An 11462-nucleotide genomic window follows, 5' to 3' on the forward strand; every position below is an offset into this window, starting at 1 on the left:
CAAAGTTTTAATTATGCTTTTATATTGCAATAATTTTACATTCAAATTATTTTTATTGTTTATTATTTTTATATTTGTTATATGTTATTTTTTAATGACTGAAGGCCAGTATTACTGATACTGATAATTTCTCTATAAATGTCTCCATAACATGGTTTTTCCCTAATATTTGAGCACTGATTATAGCAACATTACTGTATAATTGAGTGAAATTATATATTTTTTGATTAATAAGTGAACTTCACACAATCTTCACATAAAACCATTATAATTGATGTCATATTTACCTGTGCCCTTCAGCAGAAATATACATAAAGAAAAATAAAAAATTTAAATGATCAAACACTAAATCCTAAATGAAGACAAATCCTTAAAGCTATAAAAAAAAAGTTATAGATTTTCCTGACTTTCTTCGATTAATAGACATAACTGAAGCTATTCCATCAGGTTGTATTATATTTTTTCTCAAATCTCTCTACCTTTTCTGACTTGCTTCAGGTCTTCATGTCTCTACTAATGAACTGATGAATCAAAAGTTTTAGCTAAGGGGAGACAGTTATGGGATGCACAGTTTTAAGGCATCTTTAATCGCCTTTTTGGTAACTTTATAACTATTGCACGCATGTAGTCTCATCCGGCTTTGATATGAAAAGATAAAGGGTACATTGTGCGCCAGTGCCTTTGTGCATACAGTCAAAGAGCGTTCTGCACTGGTTTGACTATCATCTGGCGCTGAAGTGAAACGTTTCAGTGACTGTGACTGAACAAATGCACTTCTTGTCAAGAAAAAAAAAAAAAGACCTTAGTAGCAGTTGTGAGGGGTGGCTCCGCTCCTGAGTTGTGTTAAANAAAGTAACAGTTCATTTGCTCTTTAAACAATTGTTTTTTCATGGTCCATTCCAATGAATCTCCATCAAACTACAGAAGGGTTATTTTAATTAGGATAAAAAAAAATACAGCTAACTAACATGAAAAAACTAAAAATATGATAAAAAATATAAAGTTTCTTTGTTTTTTACAAAAATGTAACTTTAATACAAGTTAAAATTGTCATGCTGAAAAAGGGTTTGAATTAAATTTGTTATGACGCACTTTCCCCTGAAAATTGACCCATCAAAATGTCATTCAGTGTAAAATTGCTGTCAGGCATATTTAACTAAAATGTTACATTTGCCACTATCCTAGGTTTTACCCATTCATCAGTAAGATTTTTTTACTCATTTAAAACAATAACATTTTATATGCTTCCTAATACTTTTATATATTTAAAATGCACATATCAGAATAAGCATATTGTTCGATTTTACAAAAATACTGTGTGACACTGAATATCAATGTAACATTATTGCAACCAAATTTTGACATTTTATTTACCAAAAACTTGTAAAACCTTAAAAAGTAGACACTTTAATGGGCTTTCTATGGATATGAAATCCCTTTTGTACATTTCTTTTTATGTGGACATCTTACCGTCTTTAACCAATTTGCAAATGCAGTTAAATGAACACGGACCGTTATAATTTTATATTTGTTGTTTGTTAAACAGTGAAAGAGGCGAATATGGCTTTCAAACCTCAAATCCTACTACTACTACTACTACTACCACCACTACTAGTAGATGCAATGGATACAACTATCACGTCAAACACACCAGACCCATCAGGCACCACTAGCACACCAATCAACACGGGGACAACAAGCTACGCAACAAGCAATATGGGCGTAACAACCAACACGGACATGACAAGTAGCACGGGCGTAACGGCCAACACGGGCGTAACGGCCAACGCGGGCGTAACGAGCAACGCGGGCGCAACGAGCAGCACGGGCGTAACGAGCAGCACGGGCGTAACGACCAGCGCGGGCGCAACGAGCAACGCGGGCGCAGCGAGCAGNTAACGAGCAACGCGGGCGTAACGAGCAACGCGGGCGCAACGAGCAGCACGGGCGTAACGACCAGCGCGGGCGCAACGAGCAACGCGGGCGCAGCGAGCAGCGCGGGCGCAGCGAGCAGCACAGGCGTAACGACCAACGCGGGCGCAACGACCAACGCGGGCGCAACGACCAACGCGGGCGCAACGAGCAACGGGGGCGCAACGAGCAACGGGGGCGCAACGAGCAACGCGGGCGCAGCGAGCAGCACGGGTGTAACGACCAACTCAGGCGCAACGAGCAACGCGGGCGCAACGAGCAAATCGACTACCAGCACCACCACAAAAACCACTACTTCTTTTGCAGCATCTCTGTTACCAATGGGACTGCCTGGACTTCTGTTCTACACTACTGTGGTTCTCAAAATCTTCCAGCTGATCTGATTATCAAATCATTTAAAACCTACAGGGAGAGGGTCTGCACAAATTGCAAGCACTTTAACGTCAGACTGTCAGAAATAATGATACTTATGTAACTTATAAATACCTTATTGCTTTAAAAATCTAGAAAACATATGAAGACTTAAAGAATAAAGATGAAAAACCTGTGTTTACCAACAATACTACACTAAATTAATGATGAATGATGAGTGTTTGCACATATACAAAAAAAGTGTACATATTTGTCATTTATATTAAATATGACGTGCTACAAACTGGCACATCATCAAATCAATACAGTTATTCTGTGCATTTATGCAAATATTCCGTAAAAAGTATATTTTGATACAAAACGAAAGCGCCTACCTGCGAGCAATGTAATAAAAGACAGGATTGCCATTCTTCGATGTGCCAGCTTGGTAAAAGATGTTGAGCGTCTTTAAAGCTTTAAACTCCTCCTTCTCATGAACTTGATGCCTTAAAACAAAGCAGAATATAAATTATGGCTGCTGCTTTAATTAAAAATATATGCTACATTAGCTGTTGAATAATTTAATTAGCTTTACAGTTTCTATAGCTATATTTACTATTACTATTTCTTAGTTAAATATAAGAGAATAGTAAAAAAAAAAAAAAAAAACCAAGAACAGTGACCTTGTCATAAATTCCTCAAACTTTGAGCTTGTGAGGTTGAGGCTGGACCAGTGCGTGTCGGCTACCGGCTTATGTTCGGGGGGGCCCAGGTAGGCCAGGAGGGTGGCCATCTTGTCAAATGGTCTGCGGCCCACTGCCTTATGGTCTCTATGGTAAAGGTTTTAGTAAGTTATATGTTAGAATCTGGTCTCTTTTGAGCCCTATTGAGAAAACACTAAGTTTATAGTAGAGAGCATTGGCATCAATAGTCAGTTTAGATCCCACAACGCTCTTGAAACACTGCCCTGACCTCATTTGCTTCTTTTACCTGTTGCTGGACAAGTACTGGCCAATTCTTTCTTGGTTGTTCCATAACAGACGATGCAGGGCGAGCACATTGCCGTCACTGATGAAAGATAGACTGTGGTTCACTGAGTCACTCGGTGGAGAATCAGATGCAATATCCAAGAAGAACCTGCCAAAATAATAAATTAGATATTTTGAAGCCCATATCTTCAAGCTTTAAGGACACAAATATACTTAAAACATGTACAAAGTTACACATATATTATATGGAATTGAAATGAGCAAAAATATGTAGCACAAATTTAATTCAATCAAGTGCTCTTTGAAAATACACTTATAGCACAAGCCTCTAACTGGCAACTGTGACCATGTGACCATTTGAAGCAAGTGTCAAGTATATCATTTAAAAGACCTTTTTCTTGCCTTCAGCTGATTCATCAAAAATCTCAACTAGAGAAACAAAAGGTCTAATATGTCTTAAGTCGCTATTTGTAGCGATAGCCAAAATTCACACTTATGACTGGTTCTGTGTTTAATAACTTAATTAAAAAGATACCTTCTGGCTGCATCAAAGTTGCTTTTGACAAAATCATTAAAGGGCCGCATATGCTCTTCTTTTGTGAACAGTACATGGTTAGCAATGCTCTGGAGTATCTGAAAAGAAAAGAAACATTGCAGAAATTAAAATTTTGCTATATATAATTTTGCAGTGGGACCCGGTGTTGTGGTATAAATAAACATGTAACCTTCTCAGTTAGACAAAACACTTCACCACAGATGAAAATGGAACCTATGTATAATATGTATGAAAATGACATTACACACCTTCGACATGAGTTTGAGGCCACGCTCGATGCGAGGTGGGGGTTTCTTGTCTAGGATGCCTGCCTCATATGGTGATACAATAGCTGGGTTAATAAAGCGCAAGAACATGGCACTTCCTACTGCACCGATACTGTTCTGTGGAAACCGCTGGGTGACCACCTGCACAAACGCACGAGGGAAATGAGAGGAAAGACAGTTGAGTGCTAGAAGGATGGATTACAGATAAACCATTTAATTATTGCCATCATCATGATTTTACTAACATACATATTAATAGGTTTAACATCCAGGAATATTATGAAGGAAAAAAATATGTGAAAGTGTGACAGAAAAGAAAGTTAACACATAAATGCGTTTTCTGTCAGGCAAAACAGGCTCAACTAGAAAGAAAACAGGGCTATGATACATTGAAAGCTAGTCAGTGTTTGCACAGAGCAGATTAATGAAGATATCCGACTTGTACGATAGCAAAGATCCAAATAAATGCTGCGTAACAATTATCAACTAATAAAATACGACAAATATACACACCACACTCACTGTGTGTTACTAACAACAAAAAAATGTTTGCAGAACAATGTGTGGCAGAACATACACACCCTAAAAATATTATTCATGGAAATTTGGGTACAACATCTCTGCGTCTATAATAACTGATAATTTGTGTCCTAAATTCTTTGTAAGGAAACTAAACTGTTTCTGTCTCAAGTGACTAAGTCAATCTAATTGGACTGAGACTTAAATAGGCTATAAAGAGTCTCGGCTTACGCAAACATTTTTTAAGCCTAACAATGAAGAGACCCAAAGATCCTCTTTTGCATAAACTTGTATTAAAATAAAAATGATTAATCTTTGTAACCAACTCATTTACGTATAACCTGTTGACATGAACCAATTTAACATGTAACAATTTCGAATTCATGTACAAAAACATTTACTTTCGTTTTTATATGTTTTAATAGTAACCAGTGATTTAATATGTAAACACATATTAATCAAACAAAAAGATGATAAAATGCACCATGCTTCATGGTCATGGTGCAATGATCCTAGCAAATGGCAAGAGAAAGGAAATGAGGAAAAAAAGACAAAAATTAAGAGTGGGAATAATTAGACATTTTACACCATTATATACACATTATAAAGCATGCATATGCACCAATGGTTTCTGAAATTGAAAACATGCACAACCATTGTTTTGATAACGACCCATAGAGCACGTGACAAGCCAGTATAGTGCCAACATGTTCATTTTAGACAATATTTATAGCATGCAAATCACTTCATTAAAAGTTTTCCAAGAAAGACAAGACTCTTCAAGGAGCCAAAATACAGATTCGGAACATTTTCTAATTTTAGAGTTTATACACTGTCTCTCAGAAAATAGACCAAGTCAGTACCAGGCTCAAGGTCTGCATATTTGACAATACACTTTCTTCATGTTAGAGCAGACCTTAAACCTACGCAAAAAAAAAAAAAAAAAANCCAGTCCACAAGACGAAATTCAAAGAAAAAGTTGATCCATAATCGTTTAGTTTGTTTAAATACTCGTTTCCAACACTATGTAGTGTCAAAAATGAAGGCATCCTCATAAGAAAACCGTACCTATTGCAAACAGCATTGTTTACGCAAGCGTTTCTGAACATGTTCTGGCGAAAACCAAAAACATGAAAAAAAAATACTAAATGAAACTAAACAAAATTCATAATTAACAAAAAAATAAAAATAAAACAAATCAAAAAACATGTTGCACTTATGGTATGAGTAAACCCAAATTAATAACAAATGGCAGCTAAAGGAAAAAATAAAATGCTAAAACACTTACGGATTTTTTGTTTTCCTTTTTTTCTTTAACAGTGGCTTTATTCAGAAGGGAGTGGCAAGTAGCCTACAGGGCAGAGATGAGCACAGAGAGGTCACAGCAGCTACACAACTGCACTCAGCACAGCCACAGTGCATACAAACACAATGAAGGAGCAGACAACACAACCACCGCCTTCCTAACAGCTGATCTACGAACAACTTCATTCATGTTCATTTCAGTGATTAAGAAACACCGGCTGAAGCTCTCCAAGCAGAAAGTGAAGCAAAAGCAGTAAGGATTCTACAGTGAAGGAGACAGCTAGCTCTCAGGCCCAAGCAAACGAAGTGTGAATGTTAAAAGTCTAAAAGATAAGTTAAAGATAGCTGCAGGAAATGAAAGACCACAGTATGCGTGTTGTACGTATGAGAACACAAGTGGGCCATGCAGAAGAGAGCGGGACTAATGGTTGCAGTTGCTTTGATAGCATGAGTCATCAATTTTTTCCCCCAGAAAGGATAGACTTGGTTTTAAAAGGTATGCATCTGCTAAACTGAAACACTAGCATAGAGATGCCCTCAATGCTTGCCACAAAACTAACATTTCAATATTTCTTGGGCCTAACAAGCCGAACATCGCAACCCGAACATCGTGACTACAAACAAGACAATAAAAGCCATGAAAGGAAGCCACAAGCAAGAAAAGAAAACTTCATGTGATTACAAAAGAGGAACAGAAAACGTGTTTTTCATTCCAAAAAATATTTTCTATGCTTAAAAAAAAAAAAAAACCAAAACAACAACTTTATGCATCACCGTCCACAAGATGGTGCCTTTGACAGAGTGCAGTCACATCAGAGAAGCGAGAAAAGCAGTACCTTCAAATTAAACCTTGGTACTTTTGTTTCAATAAAAAAAGCTACATAAACACCCCCTTCCATTTCTTTCTGTGCAAGCAATAATGAAAAATAACAAAATAAACGTTTTCGCAAGCTCAAGTGGAAGTGATTTCAACTGTAGGCTGAATACACCGCTAAGTACTAATATCGCATAAATATCAAGCCCAACGTGGGATACAAATATGGATTATTGCAGCCGTAAGAATTGCCATTACCTGCATACCTGCTTGTGAGATATAACAATACAGTTTCAAGATTTAGCAAAATGTTTCCTTACCAAACTACCAAATGCCTGCTGTTGCAAGTAGAGCAGTAAATAATTCAGCAGATATTCTTTTTGCCATTTTTAAAAATTTTCTGATTAAATTTTAATGGGGATACAGGAAGTATAAAGGATCTGATATGAAAGTCATCTCAACATCGCTCCATAAACCCAGTCAGTATTAACAAGTTGATATATGATTTAAAGTGCTTACAATTTGAATGCCACAATCCCATTTTTCCCTTCAAACAAAGCATTTAATAACAACAGTAAGATTTTAAACATTCTTACTTATCCCTTATTTCAAACATTATAATAGCAGCATAAAAATAACCCTATTGGAACCCAGTTATGGGGTTACCTTTAAACGTGTGGGGTCAGTAAGAACTTTGCTTTTATTTAACAGGGATGCATAAAATTGATAAAAGCAATAAAGACAGTTTTCTTTCAAATGAATGCTGTTCAATCCTGATGATTTCTACAAAAAAATATTAGGCAGGACAACGCAGATATTAAGAGCACCAAGTCAACATGTTTAAATGATTTCTGAAGGATTGAGTGATTTTGACATGCATAAAAAATAAATACTATTTAACAATATTTGCTAAAAAAAAAAACTAAAAAAATAAATTCTACCAACCCCAGACTTTTGAATGTATCTCAAGCGTGTATCTGAAGGAGATATGGGCATTTAAATTTATATTCGTATACAGACAGACAGAGGTGAGCAGTGGCGTGAGAAAGGATAAGAGCAGGTACTCTTGTTAGAAGTGACTGGAAGACTGGTCAGTGGATGCCCAAGCAAGAAAGACAGCCACAATGCAGTCATTCAGAGGATGCAGTAACAATGGTGTGTAAAAAAAATAAATAAATAAATTGAGCATACCTGATACAGACAGTGGCACACACTGCGCAGCTGTGGAGGAAACTCGTTTGAAGAGTTGATAATGGCCAAGAAGAAGCGGTCTGTGATCTGCAGCAGGTTCTTCTGGTTTTCTTCCAGGTTCTCCGCTGATTCGAGCTTAAGAGGAGACAGAGCGTTAATCGTTTCACTCTTCTTTAAAGAGTGTACATCAAGAACAACTCCTTAAGCTTTTGACTCTTTTAAAAGTCAAGAAAAAAATTTTTATGTTTTGAATATTTTTAGAAAAACTATTTCTCTGAAAAACAATGCTATAGCCAGTAATTCTACTCTGAAATGTAGACCTTTAAAGGAGACTTCTTATATCAGTATCAGTCTCTGCTGTACCCAAAATGTGACGACACAAAAAAAAATCTCATAGATAATTATATCTTTTTAAAAATGCCTAATTTGAGTGGAAGCAGAAATACGCTGTTTTCATGCACGTACCTCAGATATTCTGACAAAAAAACAACAGTTTAGTTTTGAAATCAACCATATTAGTTTTAACTTCTCATATGTGGTTTTTAGAGTGCACAAGTGCGAAATATGCACACAGAAAAAGCGTCTGTCACATGGCATGTGTAATAAACTCTTTTTTTTAACTGTCAAATACACACTAGTTCACTAAAACAGTCTGCTGCGTCTGTGAAGTTAAACAGCTTGGAAAGAAATCGCATGTTTATATTAGATCTGTGCGGCAGCAGTGTGATATACAGTAAATAAATCAATAAAGCACTGCTTTTTCTTCTCCTCCGAGACTCTAAATAGCATTCTATGCTGAAGTAAAAGCTAGACTGAACTAAACATCATTAACAATATGAGTTTAAGAAGGTAAACATGCCTGGTAGGGTCTACTTCGAAACTGATTTGCTGCCACTCCGGTGTGGTAATAATTCCTCTCAACAGCGGCTCCAGAAGCTTCTGCAGATACGCAGCGCCGTACACCTGAAAAACCCACCGAAAATCCAGATTAAGGATTAGCTTCCCCGTCACTGAATTAAAAAATAAAAAAGCTACGACCGAGACCGTTTCACATTACCTTAAAGCAAAAGGTCATAATCTTGCTGGCCAAGCTGTTTCCTCTGAAGAGGGTCTGCATAGAGTCGGCCAGCTCCACCTCTTTTGAGAACATGTTCCACAGCAGCTGATACAGCAGATGGCGAGAGTCGAACAGTGTCACCAACACCCTGGCCAACTCATCCTGAAAACCATCAGAACATTGAGCACAACAACACTCTAATGGCCAACAATACACCCAATGCATCATTCGCTGAACAAAAGAGTTAAACAGATAGCGTCTTATAAAGAATGCTGGGAACAACACTGGACGCAACTGATGGGTCTACTCATGGTCCACAGAATAAAGCAAGTCATACAGTTCTGGAACAAAATGAGGTTATTTAAATGATGACAAAATCTTATTAACGTGATTTTTCATGAGCTGTTGCGACTAAAAACGTGACATCAGCTACAGTTAATCACAATAATGCATATACTATAACACATAATTATATGCAAATATTTTATACGTATGCACACAGACATTATTTCATAAAGACATAGTAATGAGATGCGATAAACCTTTAGACGTGCCCCTAGCAAAACAAGACACCTAAAATAAAACTCCAAATAGGTGTACAATATGGGACCTCTAAGTCTTCATATTTTACCGAAACTGTTAAGTTGTTAATATCTCTCACCCATTGAGAGCAGGGGACGACATTAGCCAGTGCCATGGCTATAGGCAGCTCGCCCTGGTCTCCCATCATGGTAACCAGCTCAACGAGTCTCTCAAAGCGATCTGCAAGCACAGTCTCTGCGAGCGTGTCGAACTCTGTCCCTTGCTGAAGGATCTTAGTGAGCACTTCCATGAACGTAGCTCGCGTCTGCAGGTCCTTATGGTACCCCAGACCTGTTCGAAGGCATCAGAATCACTGGCTTCAGTCAAAACAACTTAAGTAGGATCCACGCTAAATGTCAGCGTTTCTCACCGATGGAGTGCATGAGGCCGCTGTCGACGTTAGCATTGAGCAGGTTAGACATGGCCAGCACGGTACAGTGCCGCAGAGATGCCAGTCGTCTAGACATCCCACGTTTCCTCCCTGCAACCTGCTGGCCATCTTCCTCAACCTCGCTGCAGTCATTCAACAGGTTCATGAACAGCGTAAAGTATCTAAAAAGGAGGAAAAGAAGAGGTTGTGGACTAAAAATGGACCTTAAAAGACAAAACAAAAGAGTTGCATGAATGATCCTACTTGAGGAAGAGCTGAGACTTGGCCTCCATGAGCTCAACGCCGTCACCCTCCTCGGGCTGCAGGGGAAGACCAGCCAACAGAGACACTACTGCCTCCATACTCGCCTGGTCCAGATCCCTGCATGACACGTTCACAAACACATTAGAAAAAAAAAAACAAAGTGAAAGTTTTCAGGTTTTAGGCCACTACACAAATGATAAACGGCAGGAAACTACAAAGACAATACCGGGTCAGACATTTGATGTCATCATCTGCTGCTTGATTAGAGGTTCCCATCACCCAGTCTGTGAGGTACTCCACCATTTTATTTCTAAGAAAAAGCATCAAAGACAGTTATCTCATGACCTCTCAATATGTAAATATTACATTGTAATAGCATTACATAGTATTAATTTTTATAGCACTTATGATCAAATACATAGGTACATTTTTACCTGAATTTCATCTCTTGGCAGAAAGAGAGGTCATCCCTGCGTTCCATCATCACCTCCACTAGCTGGCACAGCTTAGTTTTGATCTGAATGGCATGGACAACATTCCCTAAAATACGCACATACCTAAGGGAGCATAAAGGAAAATTATTTAACGGAATACTTCTTATTGATGTTTTTCCTAAAATGGCACGCAAATACAATGTTAACGCTAACATTTTATTTTTTAAAGATCAAAGGACACATTAAATCACCTCACCTAACAAGGTTGAGCATCATGGTTTCAATGCTGGCTTGCCCGAGGTGCTCCGAGCTTCCTTCAGTGTGACTGTCAAGCAGGTTCTTCATGATGGCGATGGTCTGCTCTACAAACAGCGTGTTTGTGTCTGTAATGGGAACCTGATTAAAAAAAANNNGTTTGCAGAGCATGAGGTGATAATATGATATAAAATAAAAAATATTATCACATTTACAAAAGATTCCAGTGTTTAATGCATGTTAGATCATTCTAGATTAAACAGATCAACAAATGCTGTTGGCACAGTATTTAAAAGAATTGCATTGCCTGGATTGATCTGATAGTGTTGGCATTCTGACACCTAGTGTCCAAAACTATACAAAACAGCTATTTAGGGAAGTATGATTAAAAGTTGCCAGCATAGAATATTAAGCATAAAATCAATAAAATCTGTAGAAATAATTAATGATTTACAATTACAATTACAATTATTTTCTTTATGAAATTCCTGTTTTATTAATAATAAAACATTTCTTTGAGTGCAATATTAGCCAGTTCTTTAAGAGAATGACATTTATGTTTTGAATGTGTTATATA

The 11462-nt window shown here is 37.5% G+C and overlaps 2 protein-coding genes across 2 annotated transcripts in view; one reads left to right on the plus strand and one right to left on the minus strand.

The window, feature by feature from the left end:
- The window catches only part of LOC122359039 (oligodendrocyte-myelin glycoprotein-like), a 6853-nt gene extending 5067 nt beyond the window's left edge, over window positions 1-1786 (plus strand). The window contains exon 3 of the mRNA XM_043259155.1: window positions 1547-1786. Coding sequence (XP_043115090.1) covers window positions 1547-1549 — 3 coding nt within the window. The 3' untranslated portion in view covers window positions 1550-1786. The remainder of the gene's footprint in view (window positions 1-1546) is intronic.
- The window catches only part of LOC122359041 (neurofibromin-like), a 44396-nt gene that overhangs the window by 18512 nt on the left and 14422 nt on the right, over window positions 1-11462 (minus strand). Inside the window, exons 21-35 of the mRNA XM_043259157.1 lie at window positions 10887-11026; window positions 10631-10753; window positions 10423-10506; window positions 10197-10313; window positions 9933-10114; window positions 9642-9853; window positions 8981-9142; window positions 8779-8886; window positions 7924-8058; window positions 5902-5964; window positions 4077-4235; window positions 3808-3905; window positions 3274-3420; window positions 2967-3113; window positions 2679-2789 (exon numbers count right to left, since the gene is read on the minus strand). Coding sequence (XP_043115092.1) covers window positions 2679-2789; window positions 2967-3113; window positions 3274-3420; window positions 3808-3905; window positions 4077-4235; window positions 5902-5964; window positions 7924-8058; window positions 8779-8886; window positions 8981-9142; window positions 9642-9853; window positions 9933-10114; window positions 10197-10313; window positions 10423-10506; window positions 10631-10753; window positions 10887-11026 — 1988 coding nt within the window. The remainder of the gene's footprint in view (window positions 1-2678; window positions 2790-2966; window positions 3114-3273; window positions 3421-3807; window positions 3906-4076; window positions 4236-5901; window positions 5965-7923; window positions 8059-8778; window positions 8887-8980; window positions 9143-9641; window positions 9854-9932; window positions 10115-10196; window positions 10314-10422; window positions 10507-10630; window positions 10754-10886; window positions 11027-11462) is intronic.

This window comes from Puntigrus tetrazona, chromosome 15 (assembly GCF_018831695.1).
Source record: "Puntigrus tetrazona isolate hp1 chromosome 15, ASM1883169v1, whole genome shotgun sequence".
NCBI classification, from domain to species: domain Eukaryota; kingdom Metazoa; phylum Chordata; class Actinopteri; order Cypriniformes; family Cyprinidae; genus Puntigrus; species Puntigrus tetrazona.